The 24,013-nt window shown below is 45.9% G+C and overlaps 3 protein-coding genes across 3 annotated transcripts; 1 reads left to right on the top strand and 2 right to left on the bottom strand.

Moving 5' to 3' along the window:
• The first annotated feature begins 4,867 nt into the window (after positions 1-4,867).
• LOC115393089 (MAGUK p55 subfamily member 3-like) lies at positions 4,868-10,728 on the top strand. The gene is made up of 19 exons (XM_030097911.1): positions 4,868-4,982; positions 5,246-5,364; positions 5,452-5,529; positions 5,771-5,851; positions 6,317-6,454; positions 6,582-6,663; positions 7,127-7,212; positions 7,328-7,402; positions 7,479-7,675; positions 7,763-7,827; positions 8,348-8,365; positions 8,528-8,569; positions 9,180-9,245; positions 9,379-9,537; positions 9,621-9,701; positions 9,880-9,973; positions 10,079-10,187; positions 10,356-10,475; positions 10,549-10,728. The coding sequence occupies exons 1-19, from the start codon at positions 4,946-4,948 to the stop codon at positions 10,726-10,728; spliced, it is 1,827 nt and encodes a 608-aa protein (XP_029953771.1). The 5' UTR covers positions 4,868-4,945.
• A 497-nt stretch (positions 10,729-11,225) lies between these two features.
• On the bottom strand, positions 11,226-14,983 carry psmc5 (proteasome 26S subunit, ATPase 5). The gene is made up of 13 exons (XM_030098657.1): positions 14,941-14,983; positions 14,198-14,230; positions 13,505-13,576; positions 13,352-13,421; positions 13,160-13,257; positions 13,027-13,083; positions 12,663-12,893; positions 12,377-12,503; positions 12,103-12,293; positions 11,837-11,935; positions 11,650-11,760; positions 11,491-11,577; positions 11,226-11,397 (listed from the first exon to the last, which is right to left on the bottom strand). The coding sequence occupies exons 1-13, from the start codon at positions 14,962-14,964 to the stop codon at positions 11,344-11,346; spliced, it is 1,254 nt and encodes a 417-aa protein (XP_029954517.1). The 5' UTR covers positions 14,965-14,983; the 3' UTR covers positions 11,226-11,343.
• Positions 14,984-16,076: 1,093 nt separating this feature from the next.
• On the bottom strand, positions 16,077-23,747 carry smarcd2 (SWI/SNF related BAF chromatin remodeling complex subunit D2). Its single transcript, XM_030098747.1, has 13 exons — positions 23,160-23,747; positions 21,793-21,989; positions 20,017-20,059; positions 19,818-19,940; positions 19,577-19,696; positions 18,850-18,945; positions 18,332-18,433; positions 18,077-18,238; positions 17,875-17,972; positions 17,590-17,725; positions 17,375-17,497; positions 17,180-17,281; positions 16,077-17,098 (listed from the first exon to the last, which is right to left on the bottom strand). The coding sequence occupies exons 1-13, from the start codon at positions 23,310-23,312 to the stop codon at positions 17,045-17,047; spliced, it is 1,509 nt and encodes a 502-aa protein (XP_029954607.1). The 5' UTR covers positions 23,313-23,747; the 3' UTR covers positions 16,077-17,044.
• Positions 23,748-24,013: the final 266 nt, after the last annotated feature.

The following is a 24,013-nucleotide window of genomic DNA, read 5'->3' as shown; positions in this document are numbered from 1 at the left end:
CGCGGACTTACCTGCTTTCTCTGTTTGTGTTTGACTGAGGCAGACAGATGTGCAGCTCCAGGGACTCTGATGGTGAATCCTCTCAGGGGACCAGCTGCATGCAGCCCTGAGGCAAACCCCACATTCTAAAGCTCCTGCATGAATGAAACTCCACATCTTATGTATCACCTGTGATTGGCTGATTAACAAAGACGTGCATGTGGTGTAACACCACCAAAGCTTGTTTTGATGCATTGGAATGCTGATGCAGGTGAAGTTCCAGGGGAGCCGTGCCAGGTGACCTCCGTGAGAGGTGGCTGACATGACAGGCCTGCAGCCATGGCTTGGTCACGCTCTGCTGCAGGGCAGGACAGGCTCGGTTTTATGGCTTTACTGGCTTTCAGGGAAAGGCAAACCCACCGGAGAGAGACCTGTGGTGAAGGTCATGGCCGTGCGGTGGTGACTGGAAACGAATCGGAGGCTCATAAATATGCACCATGCATCCAATCCTGAGGTCTAGACGCTTCTTAATTACTCGTCTGACTTGTAACAGGTGAAAGTTAAAGTGTTTTTAATCTACGTGAAGGGAGGTTTTAGTGCAAGCTGACATTTTGAAGTCAGTGCTCAGTTCTCCCTTTGGAAAAGTAATTCAACAGGCGTGTGATCGTTTGGGTCCCTGAGCCAAAACAAATTCACCCGAACAGGAGACACAAACATGACCACAATAAAAGGCTAGAAACTGACAAAAGGATGCCAAATTTATGAAAAAACACAAAGAAATGAATCCCAAAAAACATGCAGTGATAACGAAGAGATGTAAAATAACCATGACACACATAATAATCTGCAAAATGGCAACAGTCATGAAGAGACAAAGAAGCAACGCATGGTGAAAATAACCACAATTAATGACAGAAACAAACACAGTCATGATAAAATGCACTCTCAGGAGATATAAAGTGGCAGCTGGGGGATTTAAAATGAACACAAAGATGTGAGATGACAACAACGCGCGCATGCTGTGACCCAGAATGACCACAAACCAAAACATAATAACCACAAAGTACCGAATACGAGATCATAAAGGTTCACGCAAACAACAAAACTATTATAAAACCGGTTCAGTGCAACGCTGTCACCGACTCGTCCATCGTCTGCCCCCCGAAACCTTTTTATCTGTGAAAACTGTCAAAGTGCTCAGAGAATAAGACATGCACGAACATGAAAGCGGCTCCGTCTGAGACGGATCCAGCCTCCCGTCGCTGGGAGTGCAGGGCAGCTTGATCCGCTGCCCCGCTGCGTCTCAGAGTGGGAGTGCTGGAGGTGTTTTCAAGTGATGTTCCTCTTATAAGCCTCTTAAGTGCTGTCTGGCTCCTGCAAGACATTTTCACTTATTTCCAGCACAATTAAAAAAGTAAAATACGTCTCCAGACACCTGCAGAGGTGAACTTTTAACCTTCCTGTCCATTCAAGAGCTATTTCAATTTAATGCAATCTCTTTTACTGTCTGTAATCTACACACACTTTCATTCAGTTTGGGATTAGATGTGTCAGGATCGACAGTGATTGTGTGGTTCTTGAGAGGGATCTTGGTTTTTCAATAGGAGTTTCCATGTTTGCCCCTTTTTCACAAAAGCATCAATTTAGACAAATACTGCGACAATATTGACACAAATACAGTTTAAGCCTTTCTCTCTGGAGTTACCAGATTATTCGACTTATGCAAAATGTACAGCGGGCAAGTTATTTGCCCCCCAAACGGATGTTGGAATGAAATCTGTCAAATCCAAATATGTCAGATCAGCCGTGTGGGCGGACGGCGCGGCGTCCTGGGCGGCGGACGGACGACACACACCACACACACTCAGAGCGGCGGGCAGATGGCATCAGCAGCTCATTGGCGACCTCGCCCCCCCTCCCCGTCTGCCCCTCGAGACCCGCCCAGCAGAAGATGGGTCTGGCGAGCAGGTGGCGTGTGTGTGTGTGTGTGTGTGTGTGTCTGACTGAAGAGGACTGAGGCATAAGGTTGAGCTCTCCAAACACAATGTCAGCGCCATCACGTCCGGCACAGCCCTGAATGCAGATTGCCTCATTTCGTAGTTATTTTCTCCCCGGTTGGCCGTTTTATTTATAGCTATTTATTTTCTTTTCACGGACTGACTGTTGAGCTCAACACTCGTAAGACTTCCCTGCTCATTTGAGCATTCAGAAGTAATATTTCCATGAGCATAAAATTCAGACAGTGTGTTTCTCTGCTTCTCTGCTTCAAGTTACTCAAACACTCCAGTCTTTCTATCTGCTGCTCTGTTTGTTTCCTTTTTTTCTTTCATTTATTTTTTAGATTAAACTCTGCCGTCGCTTTTTTCTTTTCGGCACTTGAAAGCTCTGCAGAGAAGTTTCTGTAATCCAGGCCCCGATCGATCGGTGTTTCCAGGAGAGCCCCTGAGCGTCCAGACTGCTACTGAGTGTTTTCTTCTGATCTGCCAGCCACTTCTAATCTGCTTCACTGGATTCATGGAAATCCTCACAGCCAGCGGCGCTGCCATCTTAAATCAAGGAGGAAGGATAATACCACCATATGGCCAGTGCTAACCGTAGGTACTTAATGATAGATTCAACAAGAGAGAGAGAGAGGGAGAGAGGGAGTAAAAACAGAAAGATGCCAGCTTTAAGCTCCTGCAATTACAAGCAAGAAGATACCAAAGAGGGGCCGGGGGTCGGGATTTAGGGTCAAGTGTGCAAGAAGGAGGTCTGAATGGAAGCAGAGACAGAAGAGATCCTGTTTTAACCCAGAATTGTTTGCTTATTTGAGAATAATTGTGTAAAGACCAACTTGCTGTAAAGAGAAAGAAAAAACCAAGTAAGCTTGTGGTTCAAGACACAAAATGCTGGTTTTTTTTTTCTCTTATCATTAGTTTAGAGGCACAGATCTTTTGGTGTAGTAGTTCTAACAACTTGCACTGTTGCACTGTGGAGTCGTAGTTCAGCTCAGTTTCTGCTCTGTAGAGCAGTTAAATAGATTTTCTGCCTCAGATGAAATGATTAAATTATTGGGGTTTTTTTTAATCAAAAATCAGTCTGACATCCTGCTGAATGTCAAAACAAATTTAACCACACCTGAAATATGAACCTGTGGAAACATTTGTCGCCAGCTAAATGATTTTCTGGTTGTTTATTTGAGTTTCCGTGTCGGCATGGTGCCATCCCATCTCCACTCAACATTCATCCTGAAAAAGTAAATTCACTCGGCAGCCGTTATATTTTCCCCACCAGGGAAAATGACACAATGAACTGACTGAGCGGAACAAATAATTAACAAAAGCCTGTTGCAAATTGTTTTTAATCACATGAAGCAGAAAGTGTTTGTCGTTAGAGTCAGATTCTCACTGCTCCAATATGTTGCCTTAAATAAAATAAATGAGAACAAGACAAACAGTCCAGATCTGAGTTTACTGGAGTTGACTGTAACGTCTCTCTCTGCTGCCAACACGGCCATCAGGTGCTTTTGGCTTTTATTTGTGGACATGCTGAGCGTGTCTGTAGATATTGAACAATGAGCTGGACTGATCTGTTGGCTTTGGAACACAATAAAAACACACAGAATCTCCAATTCCAAGAAAGATCAACAGACTTCTGGATGTCACTGTTTGGCTTTGGTGGCTTCTGAGCACAGATGCAGTTTTGTGGTTTGTGGTTGGGATTTGAACCTCTGGATCCTGCCGCCAGCTGCTCGTCCTCTCGGGGCTGCAGACGGTGAAGAGCGGCGTGTGGGATGCGGACTGAGCTGCTCTCGTGTGGGATCTCATGCGACCCTCCCACTGATGTGTATTAGAGCTTCAGAATGGCTTTTTTGGCTCCCCACCCACACAGCCGGCAGCGGTGGGAGCAGCTACCAGGTTAGGGCAGGTATATAGCAGGTGGGCTGCAGGAACACACTCCTGATGTGCTGCTGCTGCGACTCGTACCTGTTAAAGGTGATTTCCTTTGAATTAAATGCTATTAAAATCCCGTATCTGACATTTCTGGCTTTTTGGATGAAATGTTTGGCCCTTGCAGAGTTGATTGAGAGCTGCTGTTTCGATTCAGATAAAGTTTCCCGCCTGCGCGAGGGGTGAAGAGGTGGCCATGCGTGTGGAGAAGATAAAGGCTGAGTGCTGAGTGGCGACTGACGACGGCTCATTAACCAGAAGATCCCGAGGAGCGAAATACCAAACTAATAATCAGAAACACGCTTCACAGCATACAGTATCAAACTACTGGAGTGAATCATGTGGCGCAGCTCCTTTTAATTAGAGTAAGTGCCACAGCCGGTGATGCTATGGTGTTTCCATGGCGACAAGGTAAAGCATCCTATTGGACAAAAGTGTCCATTATTATGTGACCTCGCTTTCCCTCAGTTTGGCAGCGGCGCTGCTGGAAATGAATCGAACGCTTTATGCCTCAGTAATGAGAGCGGCTATTTGTTATGGTGAAACTTGAGCACAGTAATGGCTCCATCCATCACTGTCAGAGCGCAGCTGATCAGAAAGCGACTCGCACGTGGGAGTCGCCGGGAAAAGAGAGACAATGTGCCTCATTAAGTGAGTTCGAAGTTAAAGAGTGCTCCGTGTGGTTCAAGGTTACATTTCAGCTGTTTTTTTATCATCAGTGGGGAACCTTTTCATCTGTTTTCTCATCTTATTTGTCTCCAACTCAACTGACACGTAAACAGTAGACTTGTTTTCTCCTGGATATTTGAGTTTCTTCTGACTTGGATTGAAGCGGCGACTCTAAGATGTTCTCACTGGTGTGAATTGAATCTGTGACCTGTGCCTTCATGTTTTCATTCCCAGGTTGTTTTCGCTTTTCAGCATCCGCCAGAAGAAAACCGCAGCAGTGGATTTGAGGGGGATACATCAGCTTTGTTCTGTCTCCCTCCCCACTCTGTCTCTCTCTCTCCCTCTCTAAATCCTCCTGCCTCCTCTGGATGATTGAAGCCATGCCCATTGTGTCTGCAAGCACAGGTACATCCAAACGCCTGCTCAGTCTACTCCCTGATGCCCTCCGATGCGTTATCTCCACCTCTGAATAATGCATGCGCTCTAATGTAGCATTATAACATCAATATGGAGAGATTAGTGCAGTTTGGAGGGAAGTCTGACTGATGTTGCACTAAGCAGTTGAATACATGCACCAAAACAGTCGTTTTCCATACTGATGTCAGTGTGTGTTTTTCCAAAGTAAACGGGGGATAAATGCACAATTTCAGTCTCTTTGTGGTTCGCAGGGCTGCATGAGACTCTGGCCCTGCTCACCTCACAGCTCCACCCTGATGCCAACCACAAGGAGGATCTGGTCTTCCTCAAAGATGTTTTCAGCGAGAGGAGCATTAGTTACCTCATGAAGGTAAAGCGCTGTGCCTCCTCTGAAAGTGGACACACGCATTATCTGTTAATGGTTTCGATGAAAGATGTTTGCCCTTTTCCCTCCCAGATCCATGAGAAGCTAAAACAGTATGAGAAGCAGAGTCCCACCCCAGTCCTGCACAGCGCCTCCTGTCTGGCAGAGGACGTAGGTGCAACCAAACGATTATAGTTTTTTCTTGTCTTTTCCAATAACAAAATCGGTGTTTGTTGTTCTTATGAGGCATCAATTCAAATGAGGAAAACCAATGGAAGATGAGTTTCTTGAAAAAACTGTGGCTGTTTGGCTTAAAGAATCTGTGTACGATTAGAAACAACCACTGTTGATTTTTTAAGAAACGTGAAATAATTCAAATTAAAAGCTGAATTCTTCTGACATTGATCATCAGCTTGCTGAGGAGCTTCAGAACGGACCGCTGGAAGATGACGAGCGAGAGCTGCTTCTCCTGCTGAACACGCCTCACATTAAGGTACACACACACATACACACACACACACACACACAGAGCCAGCTACAGAAACACATCCCAGGCTGATAAATATCGGACAGAGGCGTTTTTCTGTGCCTGGCATTTCTCTTTCCTGACACTGCGTCTCTGTACTTCCACCCTGAGCGGCTCTGATCTTCCTCTGAGTTGATCATCCGTTGCATAACGCCCGCCGGCGTCAGAGCCGCCTGTACCCCCTTCCGCCTCCCCTAGACGCCGACAAGATGGCCTAATTACTGCCATCAAGTGATTCCGCTCAGGTTTTTTGGCTTTCTGGGGGGATTTGTGGGAACAGAGGACTGCTGTGAAATGAGAACGCTCATTTACAGACGTACCTCTGAAGGAACTGTGATCCCTTCTTTTGACTTTGCTTGATTTCACATCCTTTTCACTACATCATGTTTCACACACGCTGCACTTTTCGTGGCTTCTTCTCGCCTCTGGCAGGCGGTGCTGTCGGCACACGACACGGTGGCCCAGAAGAAGTTTGACCCGGTGCTGCCGCCGCTGCCCGAGGACGTGGACGACGACCTGGAAGAGGAGTCGGTGAAGATCGTCCGTCTGGTGAAGAACAAAGAGCCGCTGGTGAGAGCAAATACTCTTATTTTAATGGAGCCGCTCCGGGGCTTTGGAGGGCTCTGGGCTGTGAGTTGTAATTTTAAAGAAAGTCTAGTCATCTTGTTTCATCATTTTCGCATTTTTCCTTCTAAAGGGAGCAACGATCCGGAGAGACGAGGCGACGGGGGCGGTCATCGTAGCCCGGATCATGAGAGGAGGAGCGGCCGATCGCAGCGGTGAGACTGTTCACACACGGAGTGTGTCGGCGTTCAAACGCCCGTGAGGCTGCGAAGCGCCATCGGGACACAACCTGACTTCCTCCACAGCCTAATCTGTAATTCCCCTTTTGATATTGAACTTTCCCCCCAAGCCGAGCGTCTTATCACTGCTGATACGGCGACGGGAAGCGGGGAGGAGATTACGTTGTGTAACCCCTTGAACCGTCAAGAGATGAAATCCTTGAGATTAGCGGGCCAAGAGATTGCATATTTTCAGATTACAAACAAGGGTTGCTCCCGACTGTTGCCATGGAGACGCTATCGGCCTCACGCCAAAGGAAATTTTCGTTCTTCATTTATTTATTTATTTATTCATTCCTCTTTTAGTTGCCGTCTGACCTTCACAATCTGAGAACATGGCGAGTGCGGCTGCGCGCTCCGGGAATTAGTTTGTGCTTCATTTGTGTGTTTGTGTTTGCAGGACTGGTGCATGTTGGGGATGAGCTCCGAGAGGTCAACGGGAACCTGGTAACGCACAAGAGGCCGGATGAAATTAGTCAGATTCTGGTAAAGACCGGATGGATTCCCCCCCCCCCCCCCCCCCCCCCCCCCCCCACCCCCACCCTCCACATTTTCCAAATCCATCCCAGTGACGCCGCCGCTCTGTTGTTTCTCCGCTCAGTCGCAGTCGCAAGGATCCATCACACTGAAAATCATCCCGGCTGTTGCAGAAGAAGACAAATTAAAGGAAAGCAGGGTGAGAACTCTCCTCCTCGCGTCTTTTTTCTTGGAAAATCCCGTTTCTAAGTAAAATAAGATTCTCCTGATTGAAGGTGTACCTCCGGGCGCTGTTTGACTACACGCCTTTCGAGGACAGAGCCACGCCCTGCCAGGAGGCCGGCCTCCCGTTCAAGAGGGGAGACATTCTCCAGGTCGTCAGCCAGGAGGACGCCACCTGGTGGCAGGCCAAGAGGGTGGGCGACTGCAACCTGCGGGCGGCCCTCATCCCGTCGGTGCAATTCCAGGAGAGGTGAGCCTCGCTCTCACGGAGACGCCCGAACGCATCCGACTCGTCCTCCAGTCACTAATTCCAAACTTTCTGTCTTAACCTCTCCAGGCGGCTGAGGTACAGGATGAAAGTAGCCTCCCTGCCGACGCCCATGTCTCCCAAAGCCCCGACGTGTAAGAATCACTCGCACCACCGGGCGCAAACGGGCGATTCTGACCCGCGGGCCACGAACGTACAAGAAGCTTAGAGAATCACACACAACGTGTATTACGGATCAAATCTAATTTATCCAAGGAGACACAGAAAGAGAGATTATGAAAAGAGAAGAGGGGATGTGAGGTTAATCTCTCAAAAAAAAAAAGTAGAAAAAAAACCCCAAACATAATCCGCCGTTTCATTTTCTAATCCGATGGGAAACAAAATCAGTTGTTTCTCTTGTTTCCAGTGTGTTGAATTAAAGCTGAACGCCAAATGTGTATGTTTGACTTTTGACAAGTAAAATCAGTTTTCAGTGCTTTTTGTTTCTCCAGACTCATAAAAATTCAACACATGGAGTAAAACTCTTCAGATCATGGAGAAACTGAAGGATCTTATTTGTTAACAGTACTTTTACTTGCTGTGCACTTAGAAGGCTGTAATATTGTCAATATTCACAGTGACACCGTGTGTTGTTCCTTGCATTACTGCCCTCAGATGATCGGACCGATAAAGGTACGTGAATCCCTGCCTCGCGTATTTCTACAGGAATTTCTCCTCCGTTGTTCTTTTGCCTTCATGCCGCCGTCCCGCTGATGTTGAGGTGTGTTTATCCTGCTGTGTGGCCACGTCTGCCCCTCCTCACCCTGTCTTCTCTTCCTGTGTGACGTCCTGCAGAAGACTGTGACAGTAAGGGTGCGCTCAATGGAAAAGATGTAGGTGAGGAGGCTCAATCAGTCAGTTCTTTACTGATCACTGCAGCTTCTTTTTTTTTTAATTTGATCTGTCTGTTGGTTTTCATGTTCTTGATTTACACTTGCCGGTGTTGTAGTGTTGCTTTGCGCTTCTTGGTTTTTGGCTTTGATCGGTCGCAGGGCTCCAGGGATCTTTGAAGATCTATAAGTCTCTGCTATTTCTCAGGCCTTGGGGAAACACTTGTCAGAATGCAGTAAAAACTCTCCGTGCGTGAGAATCTCAGCCCGATCGATCAGATGTCCTCAGAGAGGACGGCTGGAGCTGAAAAGTGTCAGAGCCTCAAAGCTGCAAATGCATCATAATGGTCTGGGAGGGGCATCAGATTCGACAGACCCTTTGTTTTAGATGACACTTGGGGAAACATCCTCTAACGGCAGGCTGTTTTCCTGTCAAATGCTGTCATCCCAGCGCTTCTCGCTGTGTATTTCGTGGCGCCTCGTGGTGTGTGTTGCCTCTTCATGCTGCCCGCGCTCTGCTTATTTCTGAGAGCTACACACAGCGTGCATGGCTTCCAGGCTCGTTGCTCGGTGTGAGACTAAAGCCGGTTGAATGAATGGTCTAATGTGAGCTGTAGTTTCTCCCAAGAGTAAGGCAGCCCCTGCCTTCTGTGGCCATGCTTTCTCATGGGATTTTTACTCAGGTACTCTTCCCCATTTCTCCTGGTGTCGTGCAGTGTCTCTCGTCTTGTTCGATGTGTGAAGCACTTTGAATCAGGCAGGAATAGAAGCCAAACCACTGCAACATTCATGCCAGTTTCATGTGTTTGACCACAGCCAGCCTGCGCAGGAGTTTCCGCCTCCGGAGGAACCGCCAGGATTCGCCGGGAGACGCACACACTCCCGATGGCAACCACAGCGAGTTCCTGATTTACGAAGAAGTCACGCAATACTTGGCCCGACCGGGCGACAGGCCTCGCCTTATCGTCCTGATAGGTGGGTCCGCTGCAGCTCCTGAAGGACTCGTTTAAAGACGGCAATACTGGCGTGTAGATAACCTTAAATCCTCCCTCTGCCAGGTTCGCTCGGAGCTCGAATCTCTGAGCTCAAACAGAAAGTGATCGCCGAGAACCCCCGGCTGTACGGCCTGGCCGTGCCTCGTAAGTCTCACTTCATTCATTTGGTTTTATTACATTTGAACATTTGCTAAATAAGTACAGTATTGGTTGGAATTGGAAGCTACCATCCCAGTCCCAGACAGAGCTCTGGCTGAAAACACTCACCCAGCCTCCTGTTTATTTCCTCTTCTTTTTTGTTTTTCCAACACGTGGCCTGAAGACACCACTCGAGCCAGGAAGCCCCACGAGAGAGAAGGAGTGGAGTACCACTTCATCAGCAAAGCCGCCTTCGAGGCCGACATCCAGAGTGGCAAGTGAGTGCCGGAGGATTTCTAACTCAAACGGACGCTGATCAGCTTTTCTGTTCCCTGCTGCACAACTTCACAACGGCGCTCTTTCTTTCTTTATTTTCCCTGCAGGTTTATTGAATTCGGGGAGTATAAAGAGAATCTGTACGGCACCAGTTTGGAGTCTATCCACAGAATTTTGGATCAGAGAAAGATCTGCCTGGTGGACGTGCAGCCAGAGGTCAGTGTCTACAATGAACAGTCTGGGTTTTAAAAATAATCAGTTTCTTGGTTACTACTGTTTTTCTTGTAACTACACCTCATCACACCAGCTTTTTCTTATGTTATAAATTCATTTGCAGTACAAAGCAGCATGAAACTTGACGCCTCTTGTCTCCGTCCCTTGTAGGCGCTGAAGACTCTGCGGAGCGCCGAGTTCAAACCGTACATCGTCTTCGTGAGGCCTCGGATCCCGGAGAGTCAGAGGAAGCAGTTCGGCTCGTCCTCTTCCCTCAGCGTCGGGATCACGGTGAGTCTCAGACCTCGCCTTCTGTGATTTCCTCGTGGAGACATTCTCGCTGAGTGAGCCGTGTCCCCGTCAGGAGGACGACCTGCAGGACATGAAGCAGTCAGCGGACCGGGTGGACGAGTGCTACGGCCACTGGGTGGACTACGTGCTGGTGAAGGAGGACCCCGTCAGTGCCTTAGCGGAGCTGCAGCTGCTGCTGGAGAGGGTGCAGCTGGAGCCGCAGTGGGTGCCTGTGTCCTGGCTCAGACGCTAGCCCGTCCAGACCGACTGACTGCTTCCTGTAGGGGGTGGGGGACCGCCGTCCAGCATTTACTGCCATCTAACCATTCCGCCAGCGTGGGTTTGTGAAAGTTGCAAACTCGACGCTGCTCCATCGATCGGTGAACCAGCGCTGGTGAACCTGCCGGGCAGCGCCGCAGCCGGGACCAAGCATGCAGGACCGAAGTCCTAAAAACAAGTCGTAGTTTCAGATCTGCAGCTATAATGTGAAGTGCCATAAATGACCGTGTTGAATTTACGTAATTGTGACAGATTAAACCTGCAGAACAAGACTCAATGCTTGGAAACTGAATTACTGTCATGTCACCGGCTGTAATGGAGAGAGTGGATTTACTGTGTGGTCAGTGTGTCAACCTCATGGTGGAAATCCTCACTGAAAATACACAATTCTCTCTGTGTGAAGACATTTCTAGATATAAAAACATTTGGATCGCATGATAAACTATAAACAAAGATCATTGGACATCCATGTCTTGGGGGAAAATCATTTATTTACTGTCCATGACGTAAGTAACAATTACAAACCATAAACAAAAGAAGAAAATATACATATGTTGGTGTGTTGTGTTCAGGAATTCACAAGGCCTTTTTACTTCCATAGCTTCTTGATAGACATGTTCTTCTCGCTGTCCTTCTGCATCACCTGGTGTGAGAAAAAGAAAAAAAACAGTTTAGTCAGCAGGTACTGGCAAAGTGTTTGGTTTTTATGAATGAAGTGTTAAAATGCGACTCCTACCTTTGCCACAGCCATTTCGAAGTCCTCCTGGGTGACGTGGACTCTCCTCTCTCTCAGAGCGTACATCCCGGCCTCAGTGCAAACGCCCTGAAACACACCAGGAGCACATCGTCACGCACTCGCCTCATTCATTTAGCGCACATCTGGCCCGATTCTCACCTTGACCTCGGCCCCAGAGGCTCCGGGCATGAGCTCTGCGATCTTCCTCAGGTTAATGCCGCGCGTTAGGTTCATCTTCCTGGAGTGAATCTTCAGGATGTCCAGACGGGCCTGAGAGGACAAACGCCACATGAGATCAAATGCAAACACATGCGGGACGATTTCCTTCTCCCCTGGGCTGACCTACCTCTTCATTGGGAGGCGGGAACTCAATTTTCCTGTCGATCCGGCCGGGCCTGAGCAGAGCTGAGTCTAAGATGTCGATCCGGTTTGTGGCCATGATGACCTGCAGAGACAAAGTGAGCAGAGCGGTTGAAAAGGGTTGAGTGCTCCTTGAAAAGCTGTATTTGCATTGTATTAATTTAATATGCAGAGGAAGCAATGCGACCGTTCTTTGCACACTGGAACGTTTCAGAAAGCATTATATGGACCTAAGAAGCTACATGGTGATACCTTGATGTTCTTGGTTGCCTCGAACCCGTCCAGCTGATTGAGCAGCTCCAGCATGGTCCTCTGCACCTCGCTGTCGCCCCCTGAGCCGCCCTCCAGGCGGGACGAGCCGATGGAGTCGATCTCGTCCATGAAGATGATGGAGGGGGCGTGCTCTCTCGCCATGACGAACAGCTCACGCACCATACGGGCACCTGGCCGGATAGCAGTTGAGGTTACACGAGCAGAGACGAGGAGTCGATTGGGCTTTAGAAAGACAGAAGCGGGAAGTGCTCACCCTCTCCAATGAACTTCTGGACCAGCTCAGAGCCCGACACCCTGATGAAGGTGCAGTCGGTGTGGTGGGCCACAGCTCTGGCCAGCAGGGTCTTCCCTGTGCCCGGCGGTCCGTACAGGAGCACACCCTGCAAATACAACCGAGGCAAAACTCAGAGCGAGCAACACAGGTAACAATTAACACCACCCGAGTACGTCAATTTAGCATCCAAAATCATATGAAAACACTTTACTGTTGAATTTATGTTAAATACAGTGACTGCACGAGCGTCCTGACCAGCACGTACCTTTGGCTGTGCAATGCCCAAAGCTTCGAACAGCTCTGGATGCTTGACGGGCAGCTCGATCACTTCTTTGATCTCCTTGATCTGCTTGTCCAGGCCACCGATCATCTCGTAGGTGGAGTCCGGCACCTTCTCCACCATCATGAGGGAGACCAGCGGGTCCACCTTGTTGGGCAGGATCTTGTGCAGGGTGTAGCTGTCGTTACGCAGGGCCACACGGCAATTTGGAGTCACCTGAAGAAGTGGAGAGGAGGAGGAAAACCTGTTACACTTTTTCCAATCACTTATTTACTAGTAAAAAATATATATATATTTCTGATAAGACACACAGAAGACTTGAATTAATACTGAGCAGAACAACACTCACATCATTGATATCAATGTTCTTGTCGACATCCACAACAAATTTGCCTTCTGGATGCACCTGAAAAAGACGAGGAAGAATTAAATTTCAGCCGTCACCAACGAAATCCAACTCACGATGCAAAGAATAGACATACCTTGACCAGCACTTTCTTTTTGTCCATGACTCTGACCACTTCTCCCACATACGATCCTTGCTCCTGTAGTAACTGCAACTCCTCCCGAAGGAGACGCACTGAGGGGAGAGGAGAGGATAAATTTACCAGTCTTATCTCAGGAAATGTAATGAAAGCACGTTTTGCAAATAACTGATAATAAAAGCAACACACCTTTAGCGTTGAGCTCATTCCTCTGTGCTTGCAGACGTCTGAGGTTCTGACTCTTATCGTTCACTGTCAGCTGTTTCAGAAAATAGGAGTTCAGCCTTATTGATCAGTGTGAAGTCAAAGCAGTGCAACTTTGAGTGACAGTGATTTCCTCACCTGTAGCTCCTCTATCTTAGACAAGTAGTACTGTCGAAGGCCCGAGCCGCCTTTACTGTCCCCTATTTCCATCTGATTGAGGAAAAATGCAAATAAATTACACTTTTTTTTCCACAGTGACACTTTAATGGATGCTTCTTTTATCAGTCAGTTGTCGTATTTTATAAGTACTGAATGTCAATAAAAATCTTCTATAATAAGATAGTTTGTTACTGAAAGAGACTGATATCTTCAAATACAAAAAAGACACATATGAGTTGAATTTCCAGTAATTACCCTTCTCAAACAAATCATCCATTAAGAGAAAATCAAAATAAAGCTTTGAGGGGTAAAGCTGCTGATGCTTTTAAATTTGGGACTGAGTGAACTGCTTCAGGCACAACAGCAACAATGTCGTAGGCCATATCTGATAAAACAGGCACAGATAGAAGTTATCCTTTGGGAAAGTGCAAGTTACAATGTTACATGACATCTATGACTATGTAAACATCCCCAATGTTTGGATAAATTATTTGTAACATAGTAGTCTTTTAAGTGAGGCTGTAACTGAAGACAGCGTGCAATAAATGCACGTTAAATCTGAAAACACGCTTCTAGATGTTCAGTAATAATTCCCAGAATCTCTGAGATGACCAAACCAAACAACCAGGGCTGGATTACCATGAGGAGACCAGATGTGCAGCTTATACTTACTATGTCACGATTTTTGCTTGGTGTACTCTTTATCTGTAAGGTATTGCAGTGGAATTATTGTCTGCACTTAAAACTGGAGCATTACACATTTCATTTTACCCACAAAAAGTATGACAGCATAATTACATCAGGTGTTCAGCATTGCTAATAACAATTGTAGCACCGCAAAGTATCTCGATTTAAAGTTTCTACAGACAAACTGAAAGGCATTATAGGGTTAGACTCGTCAAAGCTCGATCGCAGCGCCCAACTGTTGAGATAATGTATGCTAAGAGCTGAAAAACAATGTTAGAAACAATCGCTGAATTAAATTTAGCATCTTATCTAACTAGAAAGATCACATCCGTGCTGAGAGAGTAACTGACAAGTTTGAGCTAGCTAGCGCGCACAAAAGACAGTTTATCGAAAGCGGTTCTTATCTAAACAATCCTCTGAAATTAGAAAACGTGAAAAGGGGTTTCCTGACGGTATTTTTGATCGTACAGCGATCAAACTTTTTGTTTCTTCAGCTTTATGTTCGCGGTATCCTGCTTAGCTCGTTAGCCTGTTAGCTACAATGAGACAGCAAACCGGCGGCGGTCATTGTTTTCAATGAGCGGACGCTTCAATCCGAAAATTACAGAGACTCAGCGTCCATAACTGACAACAACCCGACATAAACTATCACGGTCAATGTGCAAAAGTATAGTTCGCTCCATAATAAGTTGATAAACAGCAGCTTAAAGACCAAAAAATACACCTACATGATCAATGCCGTCCACCTCCATCTTGGCAATTCGACTTCCGGTTTCTTCGTCGAGTCTTTCAAAGTGTAAATGCTCACAGCGCCACCTACAGTCACTTTGCATGCATTACATATTTGCGGTCACGTTGATGTGTCATCTAATCTTCTGAGTAAAATATGAATAGATAATATACATTTCTAGACAAACAAAATATAATGAATGAATGAATGAATGAATGAATGCATGAATGAATGAAGCAACAGTTGACAAAGGTTGGTACAGTACTGATTAACAACAGTGGACATAATATGGAATAGAGTAGAAAAATACAATAATCCCAGGGGGAAATTCTTTCAGTGTTGCTCCACACAGAATAGAACGTAATAAATTTTTAAAGTTTAAATGTAAAATTATACAGAAAAAAACTCAGTAAGACATATTCATTATTAATAACATACCAGATATGTTGTTTTTGTTTTTGCTTTCTTTTTCCATTTGTTGGTGCACTAGAAATTTGCTTACTTAAAAAAATTTAATTACCAAAGAATTGATTTGGCCCCCCTGAACTGACTTTAACATCATTTTAGACATGTCTTGAACAGGATTAGGTTTTCTTGCAGATGTAATGACACTTAAACGTCAACAAATGTTGATAAAACGAGTTTTATTAAACTAATCTGAACTTAGTTTTTTAAAATAACTTCATTTAACCCTGCCAAACAGTTTTTTTTTTTTTTTTTTGGAATTATAACTATTGCAACGTGGTGCTCAGTGCCTCATCTGGTGGCAAGACTTTGGTATAAGATAGAAAACCAGTATTTGGCTAAACTTAAACCATGTCCTCCTAAAATCCTCTAAAAACACAGACTGCCCTGAGCAGAGACAGCTATTTGTGGACAGAGGATGTCATGTGCCGTTATTTGAGGAGTGGTTAACGTGTTGAAACTCTCAAGCGTAAGACCAGATAAACCTGTTGGAATTCCTGCTCTCTGCAAACCAGCCTGAACATGCATATCCATTACTCCACCTCAGCAGAAACAGATATCAATACCAGCAGGTGGTTCCAGGACTACGAAAAGTTCTGAAAAGGCGGCAGAAGTTCGAAATAGGATGGCCTGGACACCAAGTTGAAAAAAACAAAAACAGTATGAGCATCATTTGTAAGTATATTTATTGAAAAAATACTCCAAATGTATAAAAGATAAAGGTTTTTGATTAATACACAACATGCCAACATTTTATAAAAAAAAAAAAAAAAAAACATTAGCAAAAATTTTAAACTTAAGTGCACATTTTGGCACAGTGATATCTGAACAGGGAATGTTTCAAGAACTTCACAGGACATTCATAGGAAACATTTAAGAAGAAGCAGTTCACTGACAACTTTTCAACACACTCGGGTTATATTCCTATTTTATAAGTAATCTCAAGCGGGAGAGTTTGAACCTCCTCGATCCAACACATCCTTTCTCTGCCTTTAAAATGATAAAATGCTACATAAAGGAATGAAACGGCGTGTAAACATTCAGAAAGCGTATTAAAGAAGCACTGCAGACAAACAACGGCTGAACAGAGCGGACTCATTCTGGAGCAAATGAGGACTTTATGCCCAGATCCTTCTTTGGGCAAAAACACAGCAGCTAAACTTGAAAGATCACTGCTGGTATATTTTTAAAAAAGAAGGCCTTTAATCAACTTATATCCACCTATAAGACACTCAGCCTGTTCCCAGGTCAGGAACCTCAATGTTTCTCTTTTTGAGTAAAAATATACACAAAGATATGCTCCCGCCTGAAGATTATGGCTTTAAATGGAAAGGTAAACAGACACCCTCTCCAAATAGCATGCAACACGACGTTAAAGCAAACCCTAAACAGCACCAGTGCTTTAACAGGTTTAACTATTTGTACCATAAGCAACAACATATTGCAAATAAAAGGCAACGATGTAAAAATAGAAAAGGCTCAATGCAAAAATAAAGCAAATGCATCAATAGACATTACTTTGGTCCCACTCTGTCGGTGAGGATGGCTTTGAAACCTGCAACATTAGCTTGTTTTCCAGTCGAACTGATATATATTAACATGAGGAATGAGCTCCGGTCGGATGTGGTCATTCGGGTTTAGGTGAGTCGGATTCCCAACACCTGCTCCAGCTCTTGCCTCCGCTGCTGCACCTGATATAAAGAAGGAAGAGGCCCTCATGAGGATATAAACAAAGATTTGAGCTGAAACTTCGCTGAGCAGGATCTACTGACTTTAGAGTAAACGTATCTGCCCACTGCCTCTGGGACCCAGGGCGCCTGGTAAAACTCAGTCCTCCTCTCCTCCTCTGGGTTCCCCGTCACATCCGTCATGAGCTGATGGAAGGAAAACATCACATCTCAACACAGGAAAGAGGATTTCTTTCAAACCCGTGCGATGATGACCACAGCGCCGGGAAGAGGTTTTACCTTCAGGTCTCTGCTCTGAGACTTCAGCCAGTCCTGGATGAAGTCCTGTGGGTTGTTACTGAAGCTCAGCATAAAGTCTCTCTCTGTCTTCAGCTGGTTGATGTACTCGATGGTTTCATGGATCTAACAAATGAAGAATGAAATCACATTTTACCAGTCAACATTTACAAAACTGATTGCTTTTTTTTTTCCTTTCTTGTTTCAAATGACGTCACCTTTACTTCCAGAGTGGCTATTTCCTGTTGGTTGGTTGTAGAGGACAGGAAGCTGTTCATTTGGCCCTTCAGGGGGTCGTCCACCTCCACGTCAATGTCATAGCACGCAGTCTTCTTCTGGTCGGTGGGGTCCACGCTGGGAGAGGAGGAAAAAAACAAAACAAAACATTTTAACGTTTTAAAAAAGACAATCCAAACACCAAGATATATCGTCTACTTCTATAAATAATCGAGTCCAACAATAATAATCCTCAGAGACCGCGGTGACGATCCACACACTCCTACCTAATGATGTGATTGATGATAATGGGGTCAGGGTGCTGCAGCAGGCCCGCCAGCTTCATGGGAATCTCAGAAAATCTCATGCGCGGACAACCAAAGATCTGGAAAGGAAAGAAAGAAACAGGAGAGGCAAAGATCTGGATGAATAAATGAATGTATTTTAAGTCAGTTTCTACATTTACTCAACCCAAAGCTCCGCCATTACCTGTCGGAAGTAGCGGTTGCAGTTGATGTACTCCTTCTCGTGACCGTCCTGCAGCTTGTTGTTCTTGATGTACAGCCAGAGCGCCTGCATGATGCTGGCCCGGGTCTGCGTGTGCACGCCCAGCAGACGGGCCAAGCGGGGGTCCAGCTTATACTGAGGAGGCTGAGGGGGGGAAATAAAACAGGACGAACTGAGAAATCGAGGCAGGCCGGGTCGTCGTGTCGGAAAGACGACGAGCAAAGAGGCGGAGGGTACCTGGTGGTCCAGCATGAGTAGGAGGGTGCATTTGACGTTCACGTCGCCCGGCCTCTTCACCTGGAAACCATCTGTCTCCTGGGTGGAGGGCATTCTGTGCCACTGAGGGAGAAACGAGGGGGGAAAAATGTGAGATATGCAAAAAAAAAAAAAAAAGGAAAAACACTATGAAAAACATATCTTCTTCTCAGTCTTTTATTTTCTCGCAGATGGTTGAACAAAGCTGCATCTCACATGTGTGAAACTGCAGGATCGTGTAAAGTTTGACTTATTGCTAAAAGTTTCAATTCCACTCCTGACCTTCACATATAAAGCAACTCTCTAAATGTAACAGAAAACACAAGTGAGCATTCCTGGAAGAGGGCCGGTGTCATTATCTCTGCTGTCCTGCTCTCGCCTTTGTGAGTCTGTTGACATGAGCTGGCTCAGTGAGCAGCCTCCTTCAGGGCTTTAATCAGAAAATCAATACTGGCTGATTCAGAAAAATGCTGAATCTATTCCAGCCTCACACGCCATACCTCCACTAAATGATTGTCGGGACCGTAGAGCTCCTTGTCGAGCTCGATGACGAGGCTTTTGAAGAAAGACGAGAACTTCCTCTTCTGCTTGCCGGGCTGGAAACACAGAGAACAGGAGGGAATGAAGAGTTTCACCGCTGCCTTCGTATAGCTGTGTCAGAGTGCAGCTGCATTGTTTAGCTCTGACCACATTGGGGGGTGGTGAAGCACAAATGGGGGAGAGGAGGAGGAAAAAAAAAAAAAACTGTAGCGCCCCCGCCCTCTCCCCAGTCCTGTCAAAGTCTGTTTGCTCAACATGACCTCCTTCACTCCCTCTCTGCTCTGTTTCTGTGTCTTGGTGCAGCAACTCCTACGCCGGCCTGAACCAATGAGCCAGACCAGAAAAAAATCAACCCAAGGAAAAAAGAAAAAAGCTGCACTCCTTCATGTGGCCCCAGATGACACAATGAGTCGAGCTGGGATTGATGGAGGGCGGGGGAGGGAGGGAGGGGGTGGGGGGCATGTCAGTTCTTGGTATGCAACGGCCAGTGGTTTCAATTCCATGTTTCAAAAGAGAACACGGGTTGGTGTGTGAGCGGTTGGAAAGGGCTGTAAACACACATCTGGCGGCGCGGCCCGAGCCAAACACACCGGCCAAGAGGAGTTCTCACAGAAACACTTCAGAGTTTCACACCAGCAGGAAAACCCTGAGAGGCCGCTCAGGCCCACGTCCGGACCGTTTGCTCACCTCCTCCAGGAGTTTGCCCTCCACTCGCAGCTCCCAGGAGGAAACCTTCTCGGACTCCTCGCCCTCCGGCTTGCTGGGGGTGTAAGTGTTGGAAATGTAGATCCTGAGCTTGCGCTTTTGCTGTGTTGCAGGAAAAACAGAGAGAATACAGACGCTGTTCATTTCTCCATCTGTGCTCTGCTTGTGACATGAAAGCTCTTCCAAAACCCTGAAAACACATGAGTGCATGATGAGGAGATACCATGATGGGTTTCTTGATGGCCTCCTGGATCTCCATCCGTTTCCGTGCGATGGTCTGATCCAGCTTCCGCTCAAATGCCAGGAGGTCCATGTAGGCCTGGGACTCTGGAACCAGGTCCCGGATCTACAGAACATCAGCATTTAGACACTGAAGGAGTCAAATATAAGACCAGTTTGTCATAACTTGAAAGTTCTCCTACCCTCTGAGGCAGGACTTTGTCAGCCATCTTGCGTCTTTTTGGCCTAAAGAAATGAAGAAAGACAAACACATGAAGGGGAGCCTCGATGTTGTGTCTGCTAAATCACAACTTGAACTGGATGCACATGATACCAGATCAACAGAAAGGCCTCATTCATTTAATCCAATTATCGGTTATTTGTGGAAAAACATCCCAGTGTGACAAGAGTCTCGTCCAGAGTCGTCTCTTCATTACAGCCGTGAAAGACTGCCTCAGGTTTCCACTTATCGCTGACTTCTGACTTCATAAAAGCCGTTTTGTTTCTTGAATTGAATTTACTGTTCCCTCTCATCCCGGCTAAACTTCATTCCTGAATTCTTTCATGATAATTTACCAGGGCGCACGTAGCGCCGCGCCTCGCCGATCCTCCAACAATCACGGTTTTGTGATGAAACGAAGCTTAAGACGCCACTGATCCACTTGTGGACCAAAGTACAAACATTGCTTCACTTCATGACTCGCCACGTTTCAACGCCTGTCGTCTCTGAGCAGACAGGAGTATCTGCTGCGTTCACAGGGAAGGCCAGTCATGAGATCCCGCTCTCCTCATGTCTGTGATGCTTTCAGCAGCGCGGAGAGAAACAACGTTCCATCGACAATAATGAGCTACATTACAATCATATACGAGGTGAGACAAATAATCCCAGTGAGGATGAGAAGAAAAATGCATGACTTCATCAGATTATGGCTTTTTTTTTTCTTTTTTCTAAAGAATACAGCTCATGGAATCAATAAACAGAGCTGAAACCACATCGAGCCCACGCCGACTCTCACACCACACATGTTCTGGTTCACATCAGATGGTAATTTTTGGTTGAAGGCAGGATTTCCTGATGTTTTTAATTACGAGAGATTATTGTGAATGCCTCTTCCGATCCGTAGGCAATAAAAAGCAGAACTCTATGCTTTCAGGAAATGCTAGAGAGTTTGAATAGGAAGTATCTGGTCATTTATCTATTGAAATAGTTTATATACATATAGTAAATTCAACTTCTGTAACCGGTACACTTATGGTTTGGCAGTAATTTTTTTTTAATAATATACAGTAGACATACAGGAAATAAAGAAAGAAAGAAATAGCTCCAGCTATTCTCATTTGTACAGATACGAGACGTCTCAAAGCACATGAATTAGGTCGACCGGACTGGTTATATAACTGGGAAGACGTTCATCCAGCTCTGGGCTGGATGACGCTCGAGCCATTGCTGGCAAAATAAAGGCGAAGGCAGCATTTTAGATGACGAGTCTAAATTAATGGAAACTAGAACTCATTCAACTGAGAAAAAAAAAAAGTGTAATTGGTAGGATTAAACTGCTTAAAACAAAACTCAACACTGTCTAAGTGTTACACTGAACTCTTGACAGTTGTACTTTTTTAACTTTTTTTTCTGAAACTTTAGTCTATGAACATTAAAGAATAAAAAAACTGTCTAACTGTTCATGTGTATTAGTAAGTAATTAGAGTTGAGCAGAAGGTTTAGAGAAGATTAGATCTCTTTCTACTCCGTTCTGGGCATGTGAAAACATGTAGAGAGTCAAAAGGACTTTTCTGTTCCACCTTTTTCCATTCTGTGCCTTTAGTGGGTCTGCTTCCTGTTTCATCTTTATTGAGTCACATATTTAGAATAAATAAATAATAATAATAAAACTGCAGTGCTGCCATTCCCTGCATTCAGTCCGTTGTTGTTGTAATCATGGTTTCTGTCGTAACCCCCCCCCCACCTCCCTTCAGTTTACCCTCGCCTGAGGCCTCCCAGTGCCTCATGCTGCTGCTGCTGCTGATGGAGGAACCGCTTCCTTGAGGGGTCCATGCCTGGAGGACCCATGCCTGGCCTCATGGGAATGCTCCCTCCGCTGCCATAAGAGGGCCCTGGCAGCTGACCCCCCATTGACCCCATGGGGCCCCCAACTCTGCTTGGTGGCATCCCTGGGCGCTGGAACAAAAAAGAGGGAGCGTTCAGGAGCATTAAAGACAGAAGAGAAACTGGAGCATAGTAAACATTTTCCTCCATTTCCTGTCTTTGTCGTCCACAACTTGTTTTCTTAATATTAAAAAATGCATGACCATTATGGCAGCAACTAATCATTTGCTTTCGGTTAATAATTTATTTTGTATCCCTCATCTCTGTCAACAACTTAATTGCTTATAGGAATTTGGAAAATGGCAACAAACTATACAACGAAAAGGGAAATAGTTATACGTACTACTTTTAAGAAGAATAAAAATATTACCGAATAAATAAATGAAGAATTAAACAAACGGGTTGAGGTAATGTGACTGAGCAGGAGCTGTTTAGACTTGGCTGTATCCAAACTAAACAGAGCTTACACCAGACAATATGAAGCAACATGTGCATGTTATTACACATCATAAAGTCCTAATCAGCCTGAAAGACAGATGGGAGGGTGGATGAAAAGCATGCATTGTACACTGGATCATACAAATAAGTTTTTGTGATGTTTATAGCTTTTATTTCCCTCGTGTTTCATGCTTGATCTTTTGCTTGTAGCGATTAAAAAAACCCACTTTCTTTGTCCTCTCCCCCTTTATAAGAGAAAAGCAAAAGATCTGCGTCCCTAGAAGAGTCTAATTGACACAGAGGACTGGGTTACAAAAGGGGAGCTGCAGATGGGGGTGAAGCCGGGGTAATATATGCGGCTTTACCTCCGGGCAGATGGTGGTGATGATAAACTTACTTTTGTTTTCACGCTAACTGACAGGAGGCTCGTGGAACCACGTGACGCTCTCATTCACACTCACACAAAACATCGATCTGCTGCACTTATTGTTAATTAAAAGTCCCGTCAGTTTAGCTGCGCACCGCGATTCAACTTTATTAAGGCGAAATTAAAGTGTTTTACAAGTGTAAGTGGAGGCGGTAAGTCACAATAAGACGTTTTCAAAAGGCGGAAGTGGAGTCCTCTTTTTCTATTTTAATAAAGACTGACTTTAAAGATGTGATCTTGAACTACATTGTTTGACTTTATCTAAATATGACACTTCAAATCAGACAGTTTTGACAAAGACCTTGAAGATAACAGAGAAAGTGAGCCCCTTCCCTTTAGTAGTGTAGAAAGGAGGATAAAGTAAGCAGAAAGCCCACCTGGGGGTACTGCGGAGCGCCGCTCATGCTTCGGGGGTAACCCGCCGGAGACTGCGGCATTCCGGGCATCCTCATGCCCGCAACATGCCCCACGTTCATGGGGCTCATGCCCGGGTTCATCGGAGGACCCGCGAAGCCTCCTCTTGAAGCCATCTTCTGGATCCACAAGTGGTTTAAAAAGTGACAGAAACTTCACGCACGCCGGAATTAAAAACGGAGAGGGGGGGGGCGTCGCGGGTCTCGTGGAGGCTGAGTGGAAGTCCCGCTCCGCCGGCTCGGCTCGAGCTTTGACAGCGGGCAGCGCACTGTCAACAAAAAGCTACGGCTAACGGCTAACGGCTAGCCGCTTCCGACCGCCCGCGAGTTCCGGGGTTTACTTCCACCAGTCAGTCACCGCCGCCGCCGCCGCTGGCAGCGAGCCGTCTCCCGCCTGCGGACGCCGCGGAGCATCACCGGCTAACGGCTAACAGCTCGGCGCTGGGACCGGGACAGACATGACGGAGACGGAGACGGACTAAAGTGAGAGAAGACAGAGAGAGTCTGAGGAGGAAGGGACAAGTCGTCTCATGACGCCCCCCTCCACGCGCACGTACACACGCGCGCGCCATGTATCGTGATGCCTTCACTGACATCGGGAAATATGACACTCATTATTTCCCCTTTAAAAAAAAAAACAAAAAAAAAACATGTAATTGCTTAAATTTTACCCAATTACAAGTAAAAGCACTGTTCATTTAAGATTCAAAGTATTGGTTTCTTCATTACCATATTTTCATTTTACCTTTAATAAAGCACATATTGGAAGTGTATTCCTCAAATAAACAAACACGGTGGCAAACAAGTATTTTTTCTGT

The sequence above is a fragment of the Salarias fasciatus genome, chromosome 8 (genome assembly GCF_902148845.1).
Source record: "Salarias fasciatus chromosome 8, fSalaFa1.1, whole genome shotgun sequence".
NCBI classification, from domain to species: domain Eukaryota; kingdom Metazoa; phylum Chordata; class Actinopteri; order Blenniiformes; family Blenniidae; genus Salarias; species Salarias fasciatus.
Note: the sequence above shows the minus strand (reverse complement) of the source record. Positions and strands in the feature narration are given on the sequence as shown.